The 19,888-nt window shown below is 30.1% G+C and overlaps 2 protein-coding genes across 3 annotated transcripts; both read right to left on the reverse strand.

Moving 5' to 3' along the window:
* Positions 1-5,137: 5,137 nt before the first annotated feature.
* On the reverse strand, positions 5,138-6,487 carry LOC112521664 (GATA transcription factor 16-like). The gene is made up of 3 exons (XM_025130654.1): positions 6,096-6,487; positions 5,860-6,012; positions 5,138-5,728 (listed from the first exon to the last, which is right to left on the reverse strand). The coding sequence occupies exons 1-3, from the start codon at positions 6,114-6,116 to the stop codon at positions 5,387-5,389; spliced, it is 516 nt and encodes a 171-aa protein (XP_024986422.1). The 5' UTR covers positions 6,117-6,487; the 3' UTR covers positions 5,138-5,386.
* Positions 6,488-11,265: 4,778 nt separating this feature from the next.
* On the reverse strand, positions 11,266-17,600 carry LOC112521248. 2 transcript variants are annotated; one of them, XM_025129994.1, is made up of 3 exons: positions 17,115-17,600; positions 16,656-17,030; positions 11,266-11,751 (listed from the first exon to the last, which is right to left on the reverse strand). In XM_025129994.1, exons 1-3 carry the CDS (start codon positions 17,494-17,496, stop codon positions 11,360-11,362), a joined length of 1,149 nt encoding a protein of 382 aa, XP_024985762.1. In that variant the 5' UTR covers positions 17,497-17,600; the 3' UTR covers positions 11,266-11,359. The 2 variants fall into 2 exon arrangements, with proteins under 2 accessions (XP_024985762.1, XP_024985763.1); XM_025129995.1 differs by having other exon boundaries at positions 16,656-17,018; positions 17,115-17,572.
* Positions 17,601-19,888: the final 2,288 nt, after the last annotated feature.

Consider the following 19,888-nt stretch of genomic DNA (forward strand, 5'->3'; position numbering starts at 1 on the left):
AATTAACAAAAATGATGATATATATATATATATATATAGCAGTTATGTATGTATGTATGTATGTATGTATGTATGTATGTATATTTGTGTGTGTTTGAGGGATGATGATAATCAAATAAGAATCACAAAAATGTTACAAATTTATAAGAATTGATATAAAAGTAAAAAAATTCATTACGTTTTTCATCAAAAACTATGATTTAAAGTATTATTTTACATATTTTTGTGTTTATTTTATGAAAAAATTAAATATGAATTGTTTTTGTTAACTTACACCATCTTCAACCGACACTAAGATATTTTTTTGTCAAACTTTATCATTCATCATCACCTCCTTATATACTTGTAATGTTTGTCAAACTTTTTCTCTCTATCAATGCGAGATAATCAACTTAACATTACAATTAAATATTTGAGAAACTTTTTGGAAAAAAATGGTGGCTAAATGTCAAATTTAACTTAAAGATTTTCAAGCTTCAATTCAGCATCCCCTTATTATATACTCATACTATTTGTGAATGTATTTTGTCTCTGTCATTGTCGCATTATCAACTTACCACTACAATTCAAGATTTAAGAAATTCTCAAACCTCATTCTACACATCATTTACACTTGGTTATATTTAACAAATAAATATATCTCTTTTATCTCCTCCTTGTATACTTGTAAATTTTGTCAAACTTTATTCTCTCTATCAATGTGAGATAATCAACTCACTATTACAATCAAATATTTGAGAAACTTTTTGAAAAAAGTTGGTGGCTAAATATCAAAGAATATATGCATTGATGTGAATAAAAATACATATCCATTGTAAATAAAAATATTACAATCTGCCCTAAAACTCACGTCGTATCAAATGCTCTAACGCTAAACCTCAATGTCTCAACTCTCTCATGCAATCGTATCAATGTCACACAATCTGCCCTAAACCTCATGTCGACTGCCCTCTCATATGCTCTAACGCTCACAACATTTTGACAAATACATAAATGAAGCAACAAGTAATCTGTGAACCCAAATGGTTCTCCTTGGTTTATTCAACACAACTATGGCTCCTTAAATAACGTTTACAAGACTAACAGAAACCATAAAAATACCCCACGTTGACCAATTGTGAAGTGAAAAACGGTAGCTCCTAAAAACCAGCAGTTATTAGACTTAATTCAAATATTAAGCAACAATCAAATATCTCTTCATTCTCTCACCTATGAACGATTCATGGTTGTGAACTTGTGATTTGTTGAATGCTTTATGTCCTCTTGAGTCTGCCTTTCTCGCTTGGGCCCTATGCAGCTCTGATTTCAATCCTTCAAACAATACAAATCACTCTTGACTTGGTATAAAACCAGGTAATTCAAATATTGTCGTATTTGATTTTAAATGCAATAGTTGTGTTTGAATGTTGAAATAGGCAGTAATTGATTTATTTGAATGTTGTTATTTGATTCTCAGTTCTATAGCACTTGAATATGCAGCAGTCCAAATTAGTAATTTACTTGAATGGTGTCACTCAATGTGCAGTAGTTAATTTCATGTTTTATGTCACTAATATGTCGTAGTTTAATTCTAGTATTTCACTTGGTTGGAGTAGCTAATTCACTTGAATGTTCTCACTTAATTTTGCAATTTTAGGTATGATACTCATTTTGTCATTGGTCAAGACCCTACATATGATTATACGAAACTGATGATAGACAATAGAGTGAAGATAAAGACTCAATAACATTAATCTGTTTGTGGGCAGTAGCTAATATACACAGGCACAAACTTAAATCTCTTGGTGGCTTGGGTAGTATTTAATTTATAGGCACCTTAGAATGAGAAGGACAAAAGGGAAATATGAATGACTGATTGATGTGGGAGAGATTAAATGATAAATCAGCCAAGAAAGTGTTTAGTGTTTTTCAAAGATTCTTGCAGTTTCATTAGATTGTTATTAGTTAGATGTCGTTACTAATTATTATTATGTTTGTGCAAAAATTCACTTGAATGTTATCTTGTTATGCAAGGAATGCTTTTTTGATGGATATTTAAGCCTATAAGATATCCCTGGATCTTGTGACTTAATACATCTTCTTGTACTCACATAATCACTTTCTAAATATATTATCCAGACAACCCAAATTAAAATGAAGCATCGGTCGTTCATGTACCAAAACCGAGGTTAATGGAGAATTGTATAATAGAGTGAAAGCAACTATTCTCTCCCCTAGACGGCTAAATTTTGTAAACGATAGGTTATATGTTCAGGAACTAAATCTTCGAAATGATAGGTCATATGTTCACGTACTAAATCCTGGAAAGGATAGGTTATATGTTCACAAACTAAATCCTAGAAAGGATTGATTTGTAATTTACCCTCATTTTTTAGAATTACTCGAAAACCGTTATATTAGAATTTGAAGATGTAATTTACCCTCAATGCCCGAAAATATGTATGGTTTGTAGGATTTAATTCCCCACCTTTGATTTGTAATTTACCCTCAATTTCTCATAGTTTTTGAATTTCAATTTTTAGCTTAGCTGATTTGAAATGACATATTTGTTGTATTAGAATTTGGACATGCATATAGTAAATAAAAAGGGGCAAGACAATTAAACAAGCTGACTAATTGAATATCAGTTAACCTATTTTTAAGTTTATATTCTTGTGTCAAAAAACACAAAAATCTCATATGAAATTAAATTCCAGTTGGTTAAATTATGGTGTTAAACATCTTTAGCACAAATTGTTCATGCCATTATTTCAAATTTCAATCATTAAACGATACACAATATCTTTAAGGGAATGTTTTTCGGAAAGTTATATACATAAATCTAAGTTTTTTAAAAAAAAATCTATCTCTCTCAATTAAGAAACACGTATCTTTTATCTATGAAAAAACTTTAAAAATCTTTATAATCTACACAAACTTTTTTATCTTTATACGATTTAACGGATAACCAATCAAACATCTCCAAGTGTAGATGTAGTTTAGAGCTAAATGAAATATTATGTATATAACTTCCCTTCTTCCCAGCTTATGGACCAATTGTGGATTTTAGCCCATATTAACTAGTGTGTTTCATACACAATTATAATAAGGGTTTCGGTAAAAAGGAGAGTTAAGATGAAAAATTTAAGAAGAGATCTTTATTCTTGAATGTATATTAGGATAAGATGCATCGAAATGCACCCGATCAATTTTCATATCAAACGTGATTCATTAATTAGTTTGAGATTAAATGTGATCAAGGGTCTAGATTTATTCTTTTGCTTCTCACCTTAACTATCATTCTCACACGACCCTTCACTTTATAATAAGAACGTATTTGTTAGTATATTTGATTGACCAAATTTTTCAAAAATATTTTTTTGATATGTTAAAAATCATATCTAAAAGAACTAAAATTAAAATTAAGTGGGACCGATTTGGGTCCGTCCCGGAACTGTTTCTCATGGCTTGGGCCTCATACACCTTAGTCGGGCCTTCGTATTTGGATTGGAATCGGATCCGGTTACGCCGGAACTGATTACATAATCACTATTTGGGCTCAACCTGATCCGGCCCGAAACCGATTTTTAACAGGATCGGTCCTAAGATTTTTGATGCCCTGTGCGAAAATAAAAAAAATGCCCCTAAGCCTTTTTAAAGAGTTTAGAACATATTCAAGTTAAGTATTTTATCTCCATGTTGATTTTTATTAATTATAATAAACAAAAAATACAAGGGGGGTGGACATAAGACCAAAACCCCAAATACAAAATATAAAAGGATAATTCCTGTTAAGACCATACTTCCTTCTTTTTCATTTTTCCTTTTTCTAAATTGAAATTAGCAAAATTAAAATTTTATTTCGGGACTTTAAAGACAAGGAAAACTAAATTCGTTTTTATCTAAAATAGTAAATTACATCCAATTTACTGTCATAGTAAGCAAAAAATAAAACTCAAAAGTTGCAGGTATAACGACTAAAGGCTAAGAGCTATCTGTTAGCAGCTTAATAAGTTTAATGGAACTAACAGCTTATTCGCTCAATTATGCATGACTGTTTCGTAGTGGCTTGATGATATAGAAAGTGACTTATCCAGATTAATTCATACATACAACTTTATTCATACAAACAAGTTTATACAAACAAAAACTTTTCCAACTTTCCAACTTTTTCCAACGATGTGCATTCAGTATACATCACTACTAGGCCTTGGGCCTGTTTTTATAGTTAAAACTCAGTTGTTCAATTTTTAAATTATTAAACCCAAAACTAGTAAGAAATGACAACTTGATGCCCCTTTAGGCTTTGATGCCCTGTGCGACCGCACGGACTGCACGTGGCCAGGGCCGGCCCTGATTTTTAACCACCTTTAGTATATACTATATATTAAAATATACACAACTTAATATAATATTTAATTGTTGATCACATGTCCAGAATAACATTTAACACATGTCCAGAATAACACTTAACACATGTTTTTAACCAAAGAATTTATTTGAAATTGGGATCAATAATTAAAAGCCAAAGATATTTTTATTTCTTGGATTGATTGAAAATTTGGTGATACCATAAATTGACAAGTGTTTGTATATGGCTAAGATCATGATATTATTAGCAAAATATCATCCATACTAATATCATGATCTAACTTTCAACTCAATAAGCTTACGAGACATTTGTTGTTTCAAAAACCCTTTATATTTATACTCTTGTATAAAATTAGGATTATGTGTTAAAACTTTCTATTAATAAGATGGGTTAAACAAGCCAGTAAATAATTCATGTCGCAAATAATATTACAACCATAACCAAAAATGGCGGAAAAACATAGACATGCTTACAATGTGAGTTGGGAACACCACCTTAATTCGAGTTGGAGATTAGGTGAAGTTTCTTAACGAAACACAAATATGCAAAAATATGGTAAAGAAAATAACAAGAATCTACTTAAAATTCCTACTAAATATAGAAAGATTGACATAAGTATTTCATTTGGTTCTGCAACAATTGGCATCAAGATAATGTCATCACCTTTTGCATATGTTACAAAAATCAAAACTAACAAATTAATGACATTTTATCAAGAAATAATCAAAAGCTGGTATTTTTATAATGAAATAAATAAATTACATTCAAGATCAAATAGATTTAGATATCAAAATATCCTCAATGATCTTAAAATAAACATGGCTTTTTTTTCTACCAACAAAAACAGAATCATCAAGAAACAAAATCATAAGCTTCAATAAAAACAAGAACCTAAACAAGTTAATACACCATTTTGCTCTTCTTGAAATTGATGCTTACTCTCAGAATGTTCATCATTGACTCCTTAATTACTTGCTCATAAAAACCTAAGACTACAAAACAAACTTGTTTCCATTTTTGTTTTAAAGTCATTGATCAAGCAAAAACAGAACCACAAGATAAAGCCATCAACAAAAATGCAGCCTGTTCTTCTTCACCAATCTTCCTCCTCTGTTTTGTGACCCTTGATCTTGGTCTCTGCAACACCACTTCTGTACCAAGTGCCATTAATCTCCTCTTCAAACAAAAATCAACCATGTTGCTGCTTTTAATGGTGGTCAAACCACTAGTTTGACTATCTCCACCAGATGTAGAGGTGACAGTCATGGGGGCTGTGGTGGTGATCATGGTTTTCTTGGCTTTTTTGTCATCTTTTGAGATACCCAAAAGAGCTCTTCTCTTCTTTCTGCTTCTGATCCCACAAGCATTGCATAAAGACTGTTCATATTCATCAAAATGATCAAATTAAACCAAGATTCATGTTCAAGATTTAATCAACTGAAAACTTCATGTATACCCACAGAAAAATAATCAATTAATTTATAAATTAAAAAAAACTTAGAAAATACCTTAGGGCCAGCTGGGCCTCCTCTCCAGAGAGGGGTTTTGGTGGTCCCACAATCAGCACAGGTTTTGATCGTATGACTACCACCGTCCGATGAAGATGATCCGCCTCTCTCTGGGCTGCTTTTGCAGTTCATCATATCATCACATTCAGAACCCTAAAACAAACCAAATAAACCCATTAAAATCAAACACCAAATCAATCTCAACAACCAAAACTGATTGATCAATGATCACTCACCTTATCACTTAGATCCCCCATTTCAAAACGATTTCACCTAAAAACCCAAATAAAATCAATCGATCAAACCCCTGATTCCTATCACGATCACCTCCAGATCATGCGATCACAACCAAAATAACAAAGACGGAACGGGGAAGATAAAGACCGAAGCCGTGTTCTTCAGCTATGAACCACAGCCAAATAGTAAAAGCCTGATCAACAATGTCTTGAAGCTAAACAAGTGATTCACTTAAAGAAAAACGCAATAAAGATGAAAGAGATATCGAGAGAGATGGAGATGAAAGCGGATTTCTTCAAATAAATGAAACACCCCAGAAGATCAAATAGCTGATCAAGCAAAAAGCTACAAGAATCACTGAATCTGTTCAGCTAGAGAGAGAGAGAGAGAGAGGGAGGGAGGGAAGGAGCCGAAGAAGTAGCAGCGGCAAAATAAAATGAAAAGATTTTAAGGTCGGAGAAAACCCTAGGGCGCGGTGATGTTAAATGACGAAACTGCCCCTTTCCGAATGTTTTTGGACGTTAGACGCCCCGCCAAAAATTAAAATAGCGCCATTTGGATTTTCTTATTTCTTGATTGCTCGCTTTTGAAATCTGAGGTTGGAATTACATGTGTGCGGCTGCACTGCACATATTTCAAACTAGGGTTTCGTTTCTCCGTTTTAAGTTGGGAAGATCCTCACCCTTGGTATCTATCTCTTCACGCTTGATCTAATGGTTATCTGTCAAATTAAATTTTATATACCAAAAATATATATATCTATCAAACAAAAATAAAACATATATATAATTTATTTAAACTTGATTACAATTTAAATTAATTTACATTGTAATATGTAAATCTATTTTTATTTAGAAAAACGCAATCAGAAATCTACTATTTTATTTTATTTAAATTCAATTTTACTTTTAATGTATTTAGTTACTCAATATGCTTCCCATTGTCTGTCCTATTAAATTTAAAAAAATGTCACATTTAATATTATTCTAATAAAATGTCATGATTTATTCTTTAGATATCAATTATTTTCTTGTTCTCTCTCGAATCAACCCCTGCCAATCACGATTGGTTTAATGACCTACCCATTAAACATGTAACGTTTAAACATCATGCACTTAAGATGAAAGTTTGTTTGCTTTTGCATGAAATTGGTAAACTATAAAGTGGGGATTCGGTTCGATGTAAATGGTTTTGAGAAATTTGATGTTACGGAAGGTTTTGAAATTGGAAGGATTTGGTATGTTTGGTTTCTAAGATATGTAACGAAATTGAATTTATTTTTTATAAAAATAAATTATTAATAATTATAAAAACAATTAAATTACTTTTTTATTAATTGATTATTATAAAACAAATGTTTTTAAAAACATTATCACACACTAATACTACAAATTACAAAATACCATCAACCCCATTAATTTTTTAAAATCCCAAGTTTGTGGGTTTCAATAAAATTCTGAATTTCAAATTCAAACAACCATTCAATCCAAATATGAAATTTGTAATAGAATTCGATTTTAAAACCTTCCAAATCTTATTCAATCTTAAAAACAAAACGGGAACTAAATGTATTCCGTTTTTTTTGGTGTATTATTAATTCCAGACTGTAATTTTTAGAATTATTTTTTATAAAAAAAATTATCCCAATACTTCACCACCATAGTACATTTTAAAAATATGTGTGAACATATAGAGAATAATTAGTTTATAACAAAATATGTACCTTAACATGATATCTTTATACGGTAAAAAACAAATCTCATGACAACAATACAATATAACTTTTGCAATTTTTTGTGATTAGTGTAACAACATTAAAGGTGAGGGAGCGTAAAAAAGATTTGGACTCTTGATCACCTTTAATATAAAACCACCCATTAATCGCGCTTAATGTGAGAACAAATCTAGTGCATCTCATCCTAATGTGTATTTAAAGGTGAAGATCTCTTCTTACGCATCTCACATTGACTTTACTTCTCACCAAAACCCAACCTTACATATGTGTACACACAAAAGTAATTATTTGGAAACTTGACGTTAGAAAAAATGTATGTACGCAATTGTATATTGGGATAACTGTGTAAAGTTCCAAAGTTGGGATTTAGGCAAAAATGAGAACGGAAAAACATGAGGGTTTTGTTTGCCAAGTCTCTAAAGTATCGAAATTCAAGACGAGGATTTGGTCCTATGAGAATGAAAGTTATGGTGAAAAGAGTTTGAATGAATCGTTACCCTTGGATCAATCTTAATTAAAGATCAACACTAACATGGTGCACCGAGATGAACCGAATCAATACCTATGATAAGTGATAAAAAGGATCAAGGATCAATATCTATTCTTAAGAATATCAAATTACCTACCATTCTTACACGATCATTCATCATTGGGATCATATCCCATTTTATGTGAGAGGTTTGGATGTAAAATCCATGTGCGTAGTGAACGGATAAAATCAACTCTTACCTCATTGTGATGTCCTTCACTCAAGAGAAAAACCAAAAAACATCACGAAACACAATCTAGGGACGAAAAAGTAAAAAGACAAGTAAATTTAGTCAGAGTTTGTATAATCAATTTAAGGTAAAATTCCACACTATACTTGTATTAATATTTTATTATCAGTAGTTTGACATAGTAAAATCGTTTAGTATAAAAATCATGTCATAGTAAATGCTTGATGTCCGTTGATTTGATCCCAAATGTGAATACGGTGTCGATCATCAAACAAACGGAAAAAAAACACAATATTGAGTTTGATAGTTCAACCTAAATATGTTTCTTATGCTAGTCAATAGGGTTAACTATTTATAGTGATTTATTGCAAAAAAAAAAAAATCAATGACTAAATTTGACTAAGAGATCGTTTACCCGATAAATACTTAACAGGTCATCATAACTTATCGAATGAACATGACAATGATTGATAATTTTATCCGGTAAGAGCGAGGACAAGAACTAAAAGTCTTACCGGGTAAGTGAGAGTCATGACTCTTATCCGGTAAGCATTTACTAGATAAAAATGTTGCATATATTGTCGTTTTAATGGACTAAAATTTTATCTAATAAGTTAAATGAAAGCATTGATTTTTTTTACTGATAAGCGCTTATTGGATAAACGTTAGATAAACAACCCTAAGAAACGAGTCAAATTTAGTTGTTGAAGGAGACGACAACGTTGCATCCTAACGTGGGTGAAGCATGGGTCGGATTCGTTAGAACATGGGTTATGGGATTCATTTGATGAGTAAGATGGCCAAAAATTGGTGTAGGACCAAGCCCAAATCATTCATGGTCCTTGATTTAATGTTCATAACCGGTCTCGACCAAAAACCTAGGATCCAGTCTTCATGGTTTGTAACCGGTCTCTAGAACTAAAATCTCATGCTGGGTCGAAACCGGTCCCAAATTTTTTTTCAAAAATTAATTTTGGAACGTAAAAAATATATTATTTAAAAATAGACAATATTTTATTAAAGTACACTTTAAAATCTCTAATTGAGTTATTCAATTACACTTTAATAATATATTTTTTAATTTTTTTTATACAAGAAAATATTATAAATATTTTTATAATTACAAATTTTGAGATTTAGTATTTGAACACTTAAAAAAAGTTTAAAAAAACTTGAAATTTTTGGTAATTTCTTTGAAAATCTTAATATATTAAGTTATAAAACTTGTTTAAAAAAATAGAAGCTATGTATAACCGCTACTCGGTTGAGCCATGAAATTCGTAACCGATTAGGACCACCGGGCCGGCACCCATTTGGAATCTCTAGATTAGTTGGCTGCTAGGTTGCTGGCCGGATTCATTCATTATGGGTTGAGGGCAGAAGCCGAATTCCCTTGATCTTATTTCCATTTAAGGGGTGTTTGAGATTGTTTATAAAAGCTGTTTTTTAACTTATTTCAGTCTGGTATCGATGATATGTTGTTTTCTGGTGTTTGGATAAGAAAAAAAAACTGTTTATACCGGTGCCAAAACCGGTAATAAGCTGTTTTTGATAAGTTAATCCTTCATGACTTATGAAAAACTGTTTATTATCAGTTTACAATTTTAACCCTGTTTTATTTAACCCCGGTTTAATACCACATAAATTAATAAACATTTAAAAAAAACACAAGTTATTTTAATTAAACAATCCTAAACACCCCTTAGTTAATTGCATTTTTGGTTTATTGGGTACCTCAAACTCAAAAGAGTGGGTCATATTTTTTGTATTTTAATTTTTTCTTAAAATATTCTATTAAGTGAAGAAATGGGTTGCTCCCATAAGGACCCTTTTATTTTCTTAAAACCATAAATGTAAAGAAGTCTCAAAACCTGAATGAAGCACAAATTTGAATACAAAATACAAAGACATCAAATAACATCAATCCCCAAATTAATGACACACAAAGCCAATATCTACAAGCATAGAACATGAAACACACATTTGTACAAATTCATTAAAAATAGTTTCATGTAAAAATCAAAATTATCTTAAAAAAATTAAATTAGATCTCTAAAATCAAAACCATAAATCATGTATTCTAACAAAAGCAAACGAAGTAGACCAAAAATACAAAACAAATGCAAATCATTAAAGGATCATCGGTTGGAATATAAGCAAATATTTGCCATATAATTATAAGGGTTTGTTTGGGGTGGTGGTGGTTAAATTGGATACAAGTGTTATTTTTGACTTTTTAAAAACATTATAACATTTTGCGATGAAATACAATTCAAACCATTCACTTATGCCATAGAGTGATTAAATCTCTCAACTGTGTTATTCCACTAAATCCAATCAATCTAACCACAAACCAAACATCGTCAACTAATTTGACAATGGATTTTGTCATTTCAATTTCATCAAATTCTTTTGAATTCCGCAAACCAAACAACCTCATGATAGTATTACCTGCATTTAACATTTTGGTATAGAAAACAAGCATTTTAGTTAGGTACAACCCCCTAATTTTGAGTTTGCAGCTTTCGGAAATTGAAGTCTTTCATGCAATTGTTGACTTACGACACTGCTTAGGTTCAATAATACACGAGAAACTGACATCAAATATACAAAATTACAAGAGTAAAGTTTATGAAAATTATGAAAGACAAAACACATGAAAAAACGATATGAAAATATAAGAGGAAAGCTTAGAGAAATTACAAAAACACAAAATACAGAAAAGGAAACGAAGTTGTACATAGTATTAACGTATAATTAGAAATAAGAAACGCGATCTATATGATATTTGAACAGAAAAAAACACATGCTATCGTGTCTTTCTATCTAATATTTTGATGAATTTAACTTCATTTCGTTTACCACTCCACCTCTCAAAAATACGTGAAAGCATAGCAAAGAAGTAAGCTAAAGAACACATAACATTCACAAAAAAATCTCTGATCCAATCTTTATACTTCTTCTTTGGAGAATGAGTTCGATCCGACTGTAACAAACCCCGATAAATCGCTTCAATCAATGCAAAAGACGTGATTGAATCAGATTCCTCATGCAATATACCTTGCTCTGTAAGACATACTATGTCGTATGCACCAGTTGTTACTGGTATCCCCAAATAGGCACAAATTTTGATTCGACCATTTATCCTTTCCTCGGGTTGTAGCATATCACCATGTGTCAGGATCAAAAGTGGGTCTATATCTGATATTTAACGATAAAAATCAAAACAAGCAATTAAAAATTCATATAATTTTCATAGGTATTTAACTCCAATATTTTTAAAACATCTTCAATAATCATTCTTATGTATAGTTTGGTGTAAACATCAATTCTTATACAAACTTTTGACAATATTTTTATATTTATTAACTTTACAAATTATATTTATATATTTTATTTCTGTATCAAATAAAATTAATCATGAATTAAATTATTTACTATATGAGACATATATCATTAAATAATAAAAGTTACATGTTTTATATAATTTTTAATACTATTTAATTTTTAATATAAGTGAAATAAACAACAATTCAATTGATTAATACAAATATAATTTATAATAGAATATAGAAAACACAGTGAAAACTATAAATTAAAAATTAAGACTTTTAAAATAAAAACACATAGGGACAAAAATTGTAATTGTAAAAAAAGTATGAAATTGAGGACGTATTGATTATGTTTAAGAAATGGTGTGCCAATTGAACGAATTTAATGTAACTATTGATAATTTAGATGTTATTTATTAAATGTTATCGAGATTATTTTATCAATCATAGTCATGATTCTTTACTTACTTTATTAGATAATAGTATAAGAGTATTCGTGCAATATATCGAGATACATCTCGATTTTTATGTTTTATTTTATTTTGTTCCCCTCTCGATGTTATAATACGGTTTTATATGATTTTAAGAAAAACGATAATGTTTTTATTTTTGAATAAACTATAAATTTGAAGATATCTTAAATTTTTTGAAAAAACATATCAATATTAGTATCAACTTATAAAGATAATAATTAAGTATTCTGTTAAAAGATAATGATTATCCTAATTATATTTTAGAGTTTTTATATTTAAAATGAAATGTTTATCATGTATTTGATTATGTTTATTTGTAGTTAGTTACACAAATTCAAGTACGAAGTTTTAATAAGTTGTACTTATGCATTATTTACTTGTAATCTTGAATTTTAAGTAATATGCATCAATATACAGTACTTCATTCATAAAAATGGTTTTTAAGAGTTTTTGTCAAATACTTTATAATATAGTATATATATTTTTGTGTGGAAAAGTCATTCTCTTCCACTTAACAAATAAATTATTGGCCCCCGCTATTTAGGAATGTTCATGGGTTGGGTTGATCAGGTTGAAAACATTTGAACAACTCAACCTAATGATTGCAGTTTGAAAAATCTTAACCCGATCCAACCCAAATCAAACCAAAGTACAATCCAACCCAAATCAAACCAAAGTGCAACCCAAGCCAACCCGTATGGATTGATCATGTTGGTCGGGTTGATACATTCGTACATTAAAATATTCTTCTAACCTTGAATATGTTATTTCTCTACTCATAATTTTTTTTTTCATCATCAACAACTTGATTCAACTTATCCATGCTTCTTACGTATATCATATTCGTTTAATTTTCTGAATTTACATATATATGTTCACAGTTACTGAACATATATACGAATGAGTTATATAGAGATCTAAATAGATTGAAAATATGTGTATATGAAGAGCATAAATGATAGTGTAATTGTCTAATGTATATACTAATAGAAATTCAACAATCATATTAAATCTAAGAAATAAAAAGGATACCGAGTTCATCGGGTTAAGTTGAGTTGCGTTCAAATAATAGTAACTCAATATCAATCCAATACATACGGTTTGACAATTTTACAACTCAATTAGACATCAGCTTGCTTCGGGTTGAGTTATTTCGCGTTGAGTTGGGTTGATCGGGTTTTTAAGCACTCCTACCGCTAGTCTTATTACCGGGTAAAATTCTTAATCCCACCCATTAAAGACGCTTACCCGGTAATAACATCTCCAACAGCATGTCATATATCTTTACTATATTATAAAGCATTTGACAAAAACTCTTAAAAACCAGTTTTTATGCGTAAAGTACTGTTTATTTATGCATGCTACTTAAAACTCAATATTGCAAGTTGATTGTGCGTAAGTACAACTTATTAAAGCTCTATATTTGAATTCGTGTAACTAACTGCAGATAAACATAATCAAATACATGATAAACATCTCATTTTAAATATAAAAAATCTAAAATATAATTAGGATAATCATTGAGCTCTAACATAATACTTAATTATTATCTTTATAAAATGTTATATTATTAAACCAAAAATAAATTATTTCGTTATTAAACTTAAATTAAATTACAATAATTTTTTTTTAAGAAACTACATAAAAATGAGAACTTTTAAATAGTTGATTTGATATTAACATTGATATTTTTTTTTTCAAAATTTTATGATATTTTCAAATTTATATTTTATTTCAAAATAAAATCATTATTGCTTTCTTAAAAACACATAAAACCGTATTTTAACATCGATAGAGACACATAATAAAATAGAACATTAAAATCGATATGTGTCTCGCTGCATTGCACGAGTACTCTTCTAGTTTTCTATAATAGAGTATGAAGAATCAAAATCTCTTAAAAGTTACAGTTAACTACAACAACTACTTTATTTTAACATTAACTATATTAGTAAAATATTCAATATATTTAATAAAAATGTTATTTATCTCTCTCTTACAGATAGGGGTGCTCAAAAATCCGACCAACCCGATCAACACAACCCAACCCAATGTGAAATAACCCAACCCGAAGCAACCCGATGTCTAATCGAGTTGTAAAATTGTCAAACCGTAGGTATTGGTTGATATTGGGTTACTATTATTTGAACTCAACTCAATTCGATGAACACGATATCCTTTTATTTCTTAGATTTAATATGATTGTTGAATTTCTATTAATATATACATTAGACAATTACAATATCATGTATGCTTTTCATATACACATATTTTCAGTCTATTCATATATCTATATAACTTATTCATATATATGTTCAGTAACTGTGAACATATATATATATATATATATATATAAATTGAGAAAATTAACTGAATGTAATATACGTAAGAAATAAAGATAAGTTGTATCAAATTGTTGATGATGAAAAAAAAATTATGAGTAGAGATAAATAACATATTCAAGGTTAGAAGAATATTTTAATATACCAAAGTATCAACCCGACCAACCCGTACGAGTTGGGTTGGGTTGCACTTTGGTTTGGGTTGGATTGGATTAAGATTTTTCAAACCGCAAGCATTGAGTTGAGTTGTTCAAATGTCTTTAAACCGATTAACCCAACTTATGAGCACCCCTACCTACATATTTAACTTCAAAAACTTTAATTAGTTGGATATAATCAAAATATTTATTTCTCTATCTTTTATAGAGTTTTAAATATTTTTTAAAATTTAAAGATTTTTACAATCTCTCGTCTTTTTCTATTTTAACATTGAAGATAAAATAAATATTGAAACAACAAAAATGCTAAAAATCCTTTTTTTTAAGGGAAAAGTACAATAAAAACCAATGGACTTTCTTGTTTGGAATGATTAAGTCATTGGACTTTTTTTTAGAACAAATAAGTCCTTGGACATTCCAAAACATGTTAAATAAGTCCTTGGACAATTTTTTGGAACAAATAAGTCCTTGGACATTCCAAAACATGTTAAATAAGTCCTTGGACAATTTTTTGGAACAAATAAGTCCTTGGACATTCCAAAATATGTTAAATAAGTCATTGGACAATTTTTGGAACAAATAAGTCATTGGACATTCCAAAAAATGTTAAATAACTCATTGGACAATTTTTGCAACAAATAAGTCATTGAACAATCCAAAACATGTTAAATAACTTCTTGAACTTTTATAAAACATGTTGGATACATTCTTATGACTTGTACAACTAGTTAAAGTGGTAAAATAATGAAAAAAAATCCGGAAAAAACCCCAATGAACATTCATATTTTGAACGATAAAGTGGTAAAATAGTGAAAAAAAATCCCGAAAAAACCCCAATGAACATTCATATTTTGAACGATAAAGTGGTAAAATAGTGAAAAAAAATCCGAAAATATATTTTGTCAGTGATTTTTCAAAATAAAAAAATAAAAAAATATATTATTTTTAATTAAAATAAATTTCACCAGCAATCTTTTTAAATCTTTTTTTTAATTTAAAAAATCACATACATGATATATATATATATTTTTAATTAAAATAAATTTAATAATAATTATTTTTTTTGTTTGAAAAATCATAGACATAATATATTTTAATTTTAATTAAAATAAACTTTATCAAAAATCTTTTTTAAATGTAATTATTTTTTTGTAAATGTAAGTATTTTTTTGTTATATTTGTTTAATTTTATGGATCTAAATACTTTTTGGTTCAAAAAATATTTAGGGGCTTAATCGTTCAAAATATGAATGTTCATTAGGTTTTTTTCCCCATTTTTTTCAATATTTTACCACTTTAACTAGTTGTACAAGTCATAAAAATGTATCCAACATGTTTTATAAAAGTTCAAGAAGTTATTTAACATGTTTTGGATTGTTCAAGGACTTATTTGTTCCAAAAATTGTTCAAGGAGTTATTTAACATTTTTTGGAATGTCCAAGGACTTATTTGTTCCAAAAATTGTCCAAGGAGTTATTTAACATTTTTTGGAATGTCCAAGGACTTATTTGTTCCAAAAATTGTCCAATGACTTATTTAACATATTTTGGAATATTCAAGGACTTATTTGTTCCAAAAAATTATCCAATGACTTATTTAACATGTTTTAGAATGTCCAAGTACTTATTTGTTCCAAAAAAAAATCTAAAGACTTAATCATTCCAAACAAGAAAGTCCATTGGTTTTTATTGTATTTTTTTTTTTTAATCCATTTTTAACATAGACGAAGAAGATACTCGACTTCATGGATTTTTCTCTTGTTAGCTTTATTAGAAAAGAAATGCAGGCAGTGGTACTTACTTGATGTCCTTATCGAAGGACAATGGAATAGGGATTTAATGGCCGAAACTGGCGTGAAATCGCCACCGCAGAAAAAAGCCTTGTAGACCACCGTTAAATCGGCGACCACCGCCACGTAATTCACTTTCCGTTTCACATACCCATTGGAGGACCAATTTAATCTCACCTCCACATCATCTTCACCGAACCGACACTGTTGATTGTGACGGACTCCATCGGTCAACCACCGGCTCACCTCCTCCAGACCTTCTTCCATTCGATTAACATCTAATCCCCTTGAATCGTATATGCAAAACCCATTTCGTGTTGATCGTAACACGTTATGTTCTTCAAGCATCATGGTCGGATTATTTTGTGATTCATCTGCAACCAACGCTTCAAAAATGAAGATTAAATGAACAAACGACTTGAGAATGAAACAATATGTGAATAAAATGGAAATCGTGGGTTAAAAATTACTTGAAGTTTGAGAAAACGGGATGATTCCAGATCTGCCAAGAACAGCATACATAAGATTGACAAGTGAGCTTTTCCCAGAACCAGACAATCCAAGCAACAAAACAGTAATTAGTGGAGGAATATCCAGATCTTGTTTGTTAATTCCACCAATCGGGAGCCAAAAATCACCAGATTTGTAGATCATGAGTTTGTGCTTAAGATCATCCACCCCATCTTCACTGATCCAACACAGCCTCTCCATTTCTCTCAATACCTTGAATATGGATGATGAGTTCTGAGACCCATTTAAGGAATTGAATTCAGGGATCGATTTCCACCAATAGAATGGTGATGATGATGGTGATGATTCTTCATGGGATTCGTTTACTTGGTTGTTGATCATGGTGCGTTTGCTTATTTTGGAATGAGGGAATAGGGATGTTGACTCTGTTATCTATATCACTATATGATACATGATAAGGGAGAGACTTGAGTGAAGCAATATGTTGCTCAAATTTTTTGGATACAAAATCTTAGTTGCTTTTAATATTCTTTGCCAAAACTGATATCATTTTTACTGCATCCATTTTGGATACAAATAAATCAACTTTAATTTTGATGTCTACTTATACAATAAATTTAATGTTGATTAAATACAAGGGTGGTGTCTGATTGGTTTGAGCTTGACTCCAAATATCAAAAGTACCTAGAGGTCCCAGGTTCAAATCCAAAGAATAATAAAAATTTCTTTGTGGCCACGGAGGTTCAAATGTGGTGACTTCGGTTATCTGCAAAGCAAGTGTTCGCCCTAAGATTAGTCGACTCGCATAATGGATTTGGTATCCAGGTTAATAAAAAAAAATGTTGATCAAATAAAAAATCTAAATGCTTAGGTGGAATTTATTTATTTAGTGAAATTATGAGGTTATTTTTTGTAATTGTATTTATAAGAGAATGAAGTGGTTGTTAGTTAATCCTTATCATTTGCCATTTTCATGTTAATCAGGTAAGGTAAATGATCCAGTAAGTGCTTACTAGGTAATCGTTTAGTGATGGCCCTTAACTGCATATACCATCTTGTAACCGTCCAATAATAGCTATTAATTCTAGTAACAAACCGTTTTTAAGGGTGCATTCATTTTCAGTTTTAATATATGAACAATTACAATTTCTTTAGGTTTATAAATATGATTTTTGCCAAAAGCCTAAGGGGTCGTTTACCAACTTTTAGCGGGTAAATGTTTTTGGTAAGTGTCTATCAATAATAAAATAATCATTATAACCCTATTTGTAATTATATGTAATTATTTTTGTTATTAATAATTTAATGGAAGGAAAAAAATGCATAATTTAAATAAATGCTTAGATATAATAATTTTTTTATTTATGAAATTTCATTAAAAAAAATATACTAAAAAGACGATATTCGTAAAAAAAATAAATAAACGGGTACCAATATGTATACCAGATACGTAATGAATGTAGTTGGTTAGTAGGTAAGGGGTATTTAGTTGGTAGGAGCAAGGAGATGCTTTTCTTAGTAAAAATAATATGTGTAATAACAATATTAATCATACATATTTAAAATAATATAATCATCCGTATTTAATCCAATAGATTTGACTTTGTAATAAGTGTACCATAAAATAAAATAAATTGGGGTAGGCGATATATGTGTAACCATACAACACCATTGTAATAACAATTCTCATTCCAATTTCATAACATGCTCTAAGACCCAGTGATAATCAACGGTAAACTTTGCATATGTGACTTATAGCTATAGCGTAAGGCCAAAATTGAATTATTGAAATGAGATGGTTGTGGGGTAAACCGAATGGTCATTGTCATATAAAATTAAATTAAATTAAATTTTGTATTACAAGTTTAAATTTTGATATATAATCATCATAAACAATAAATTACGCATTTGATTCCTAAGGTATGTTAAAAATTACGGATTTGATCCCTTGACTTCATTTATTACAAAGAAGATTTTGGGATGAAAATCGAAGTTCGCACATCTCAACGAATTTATGGAATGGTTAAGTACCCTAGACCGAGTCTTCGATTTTGAGTGACATTCCATATCACTTAAAACGGTAAATACCCTTCACTTTGGCAGGTGGGATCATGTAAAGAAACAACGTTTGCAAGAAGGAAAATCCAAAGTAGAAAACATGAAGCTGCTACCAAATTTGTCACTATGAAACTTGTCTGTCCAAGAGTTCGACAATAATATATTTCGCACTAAGTGCACAACCGAAGGAAAAGTATGCAACATGATCGTCGCGACAATAATATATTTCGCACCAAGTGCACAAACGAAGGAAAAGTATGCAACATGATCGTCGATGGGGGCAGCTACAAAAATGCGGTGGCAACTAGCATGGTCGAGAAACAAGGTCTCAATGTGGAAACCATCCGGAAACATACCAACTCACATGGCTTAAGAAAGGAAACTTTGTTAAAGTAAGTAAACGTTGCTTAGTCCAATTTTCGATTGGGAAAAAATATCAAGATGAGGTATGGTGCGGAGTGATTCACATGGACGCATGTCACATTTTGTTTGGGAAGACCATGGCAATACGATCGGAGGACCAAACATGACGGGTTTGGAAATACGTATAGTTTCAAGAAGAAATCACATTGGCATTTGACATGAGGCATAATTCTACTAATGCTTTAGTTCTTACACAATCTGAGTTCATTAGTTTAACCAAGCTTGCTTCCAATCCACTCATGGCTCATGCTCGCTCTAGTGATTTCAGAAGCAGAAGCAGAAACAGAAAAAG

This window comes from Cynara cardunculus (assembly GCF_001531365.2).
Source record: "Cynara cardunculus var. scolymus isolate 2C chromosome LG 11, CcrdV1, whole genome shotgun sequence".
NCBI classification, from domain to species: domain Eukaryota; kingdom Viridiplantae; phylum Streptophyta; class Magnoliopsida; order Asterales; family Asteraceae; genus Cynara; species Cynara cardunculus.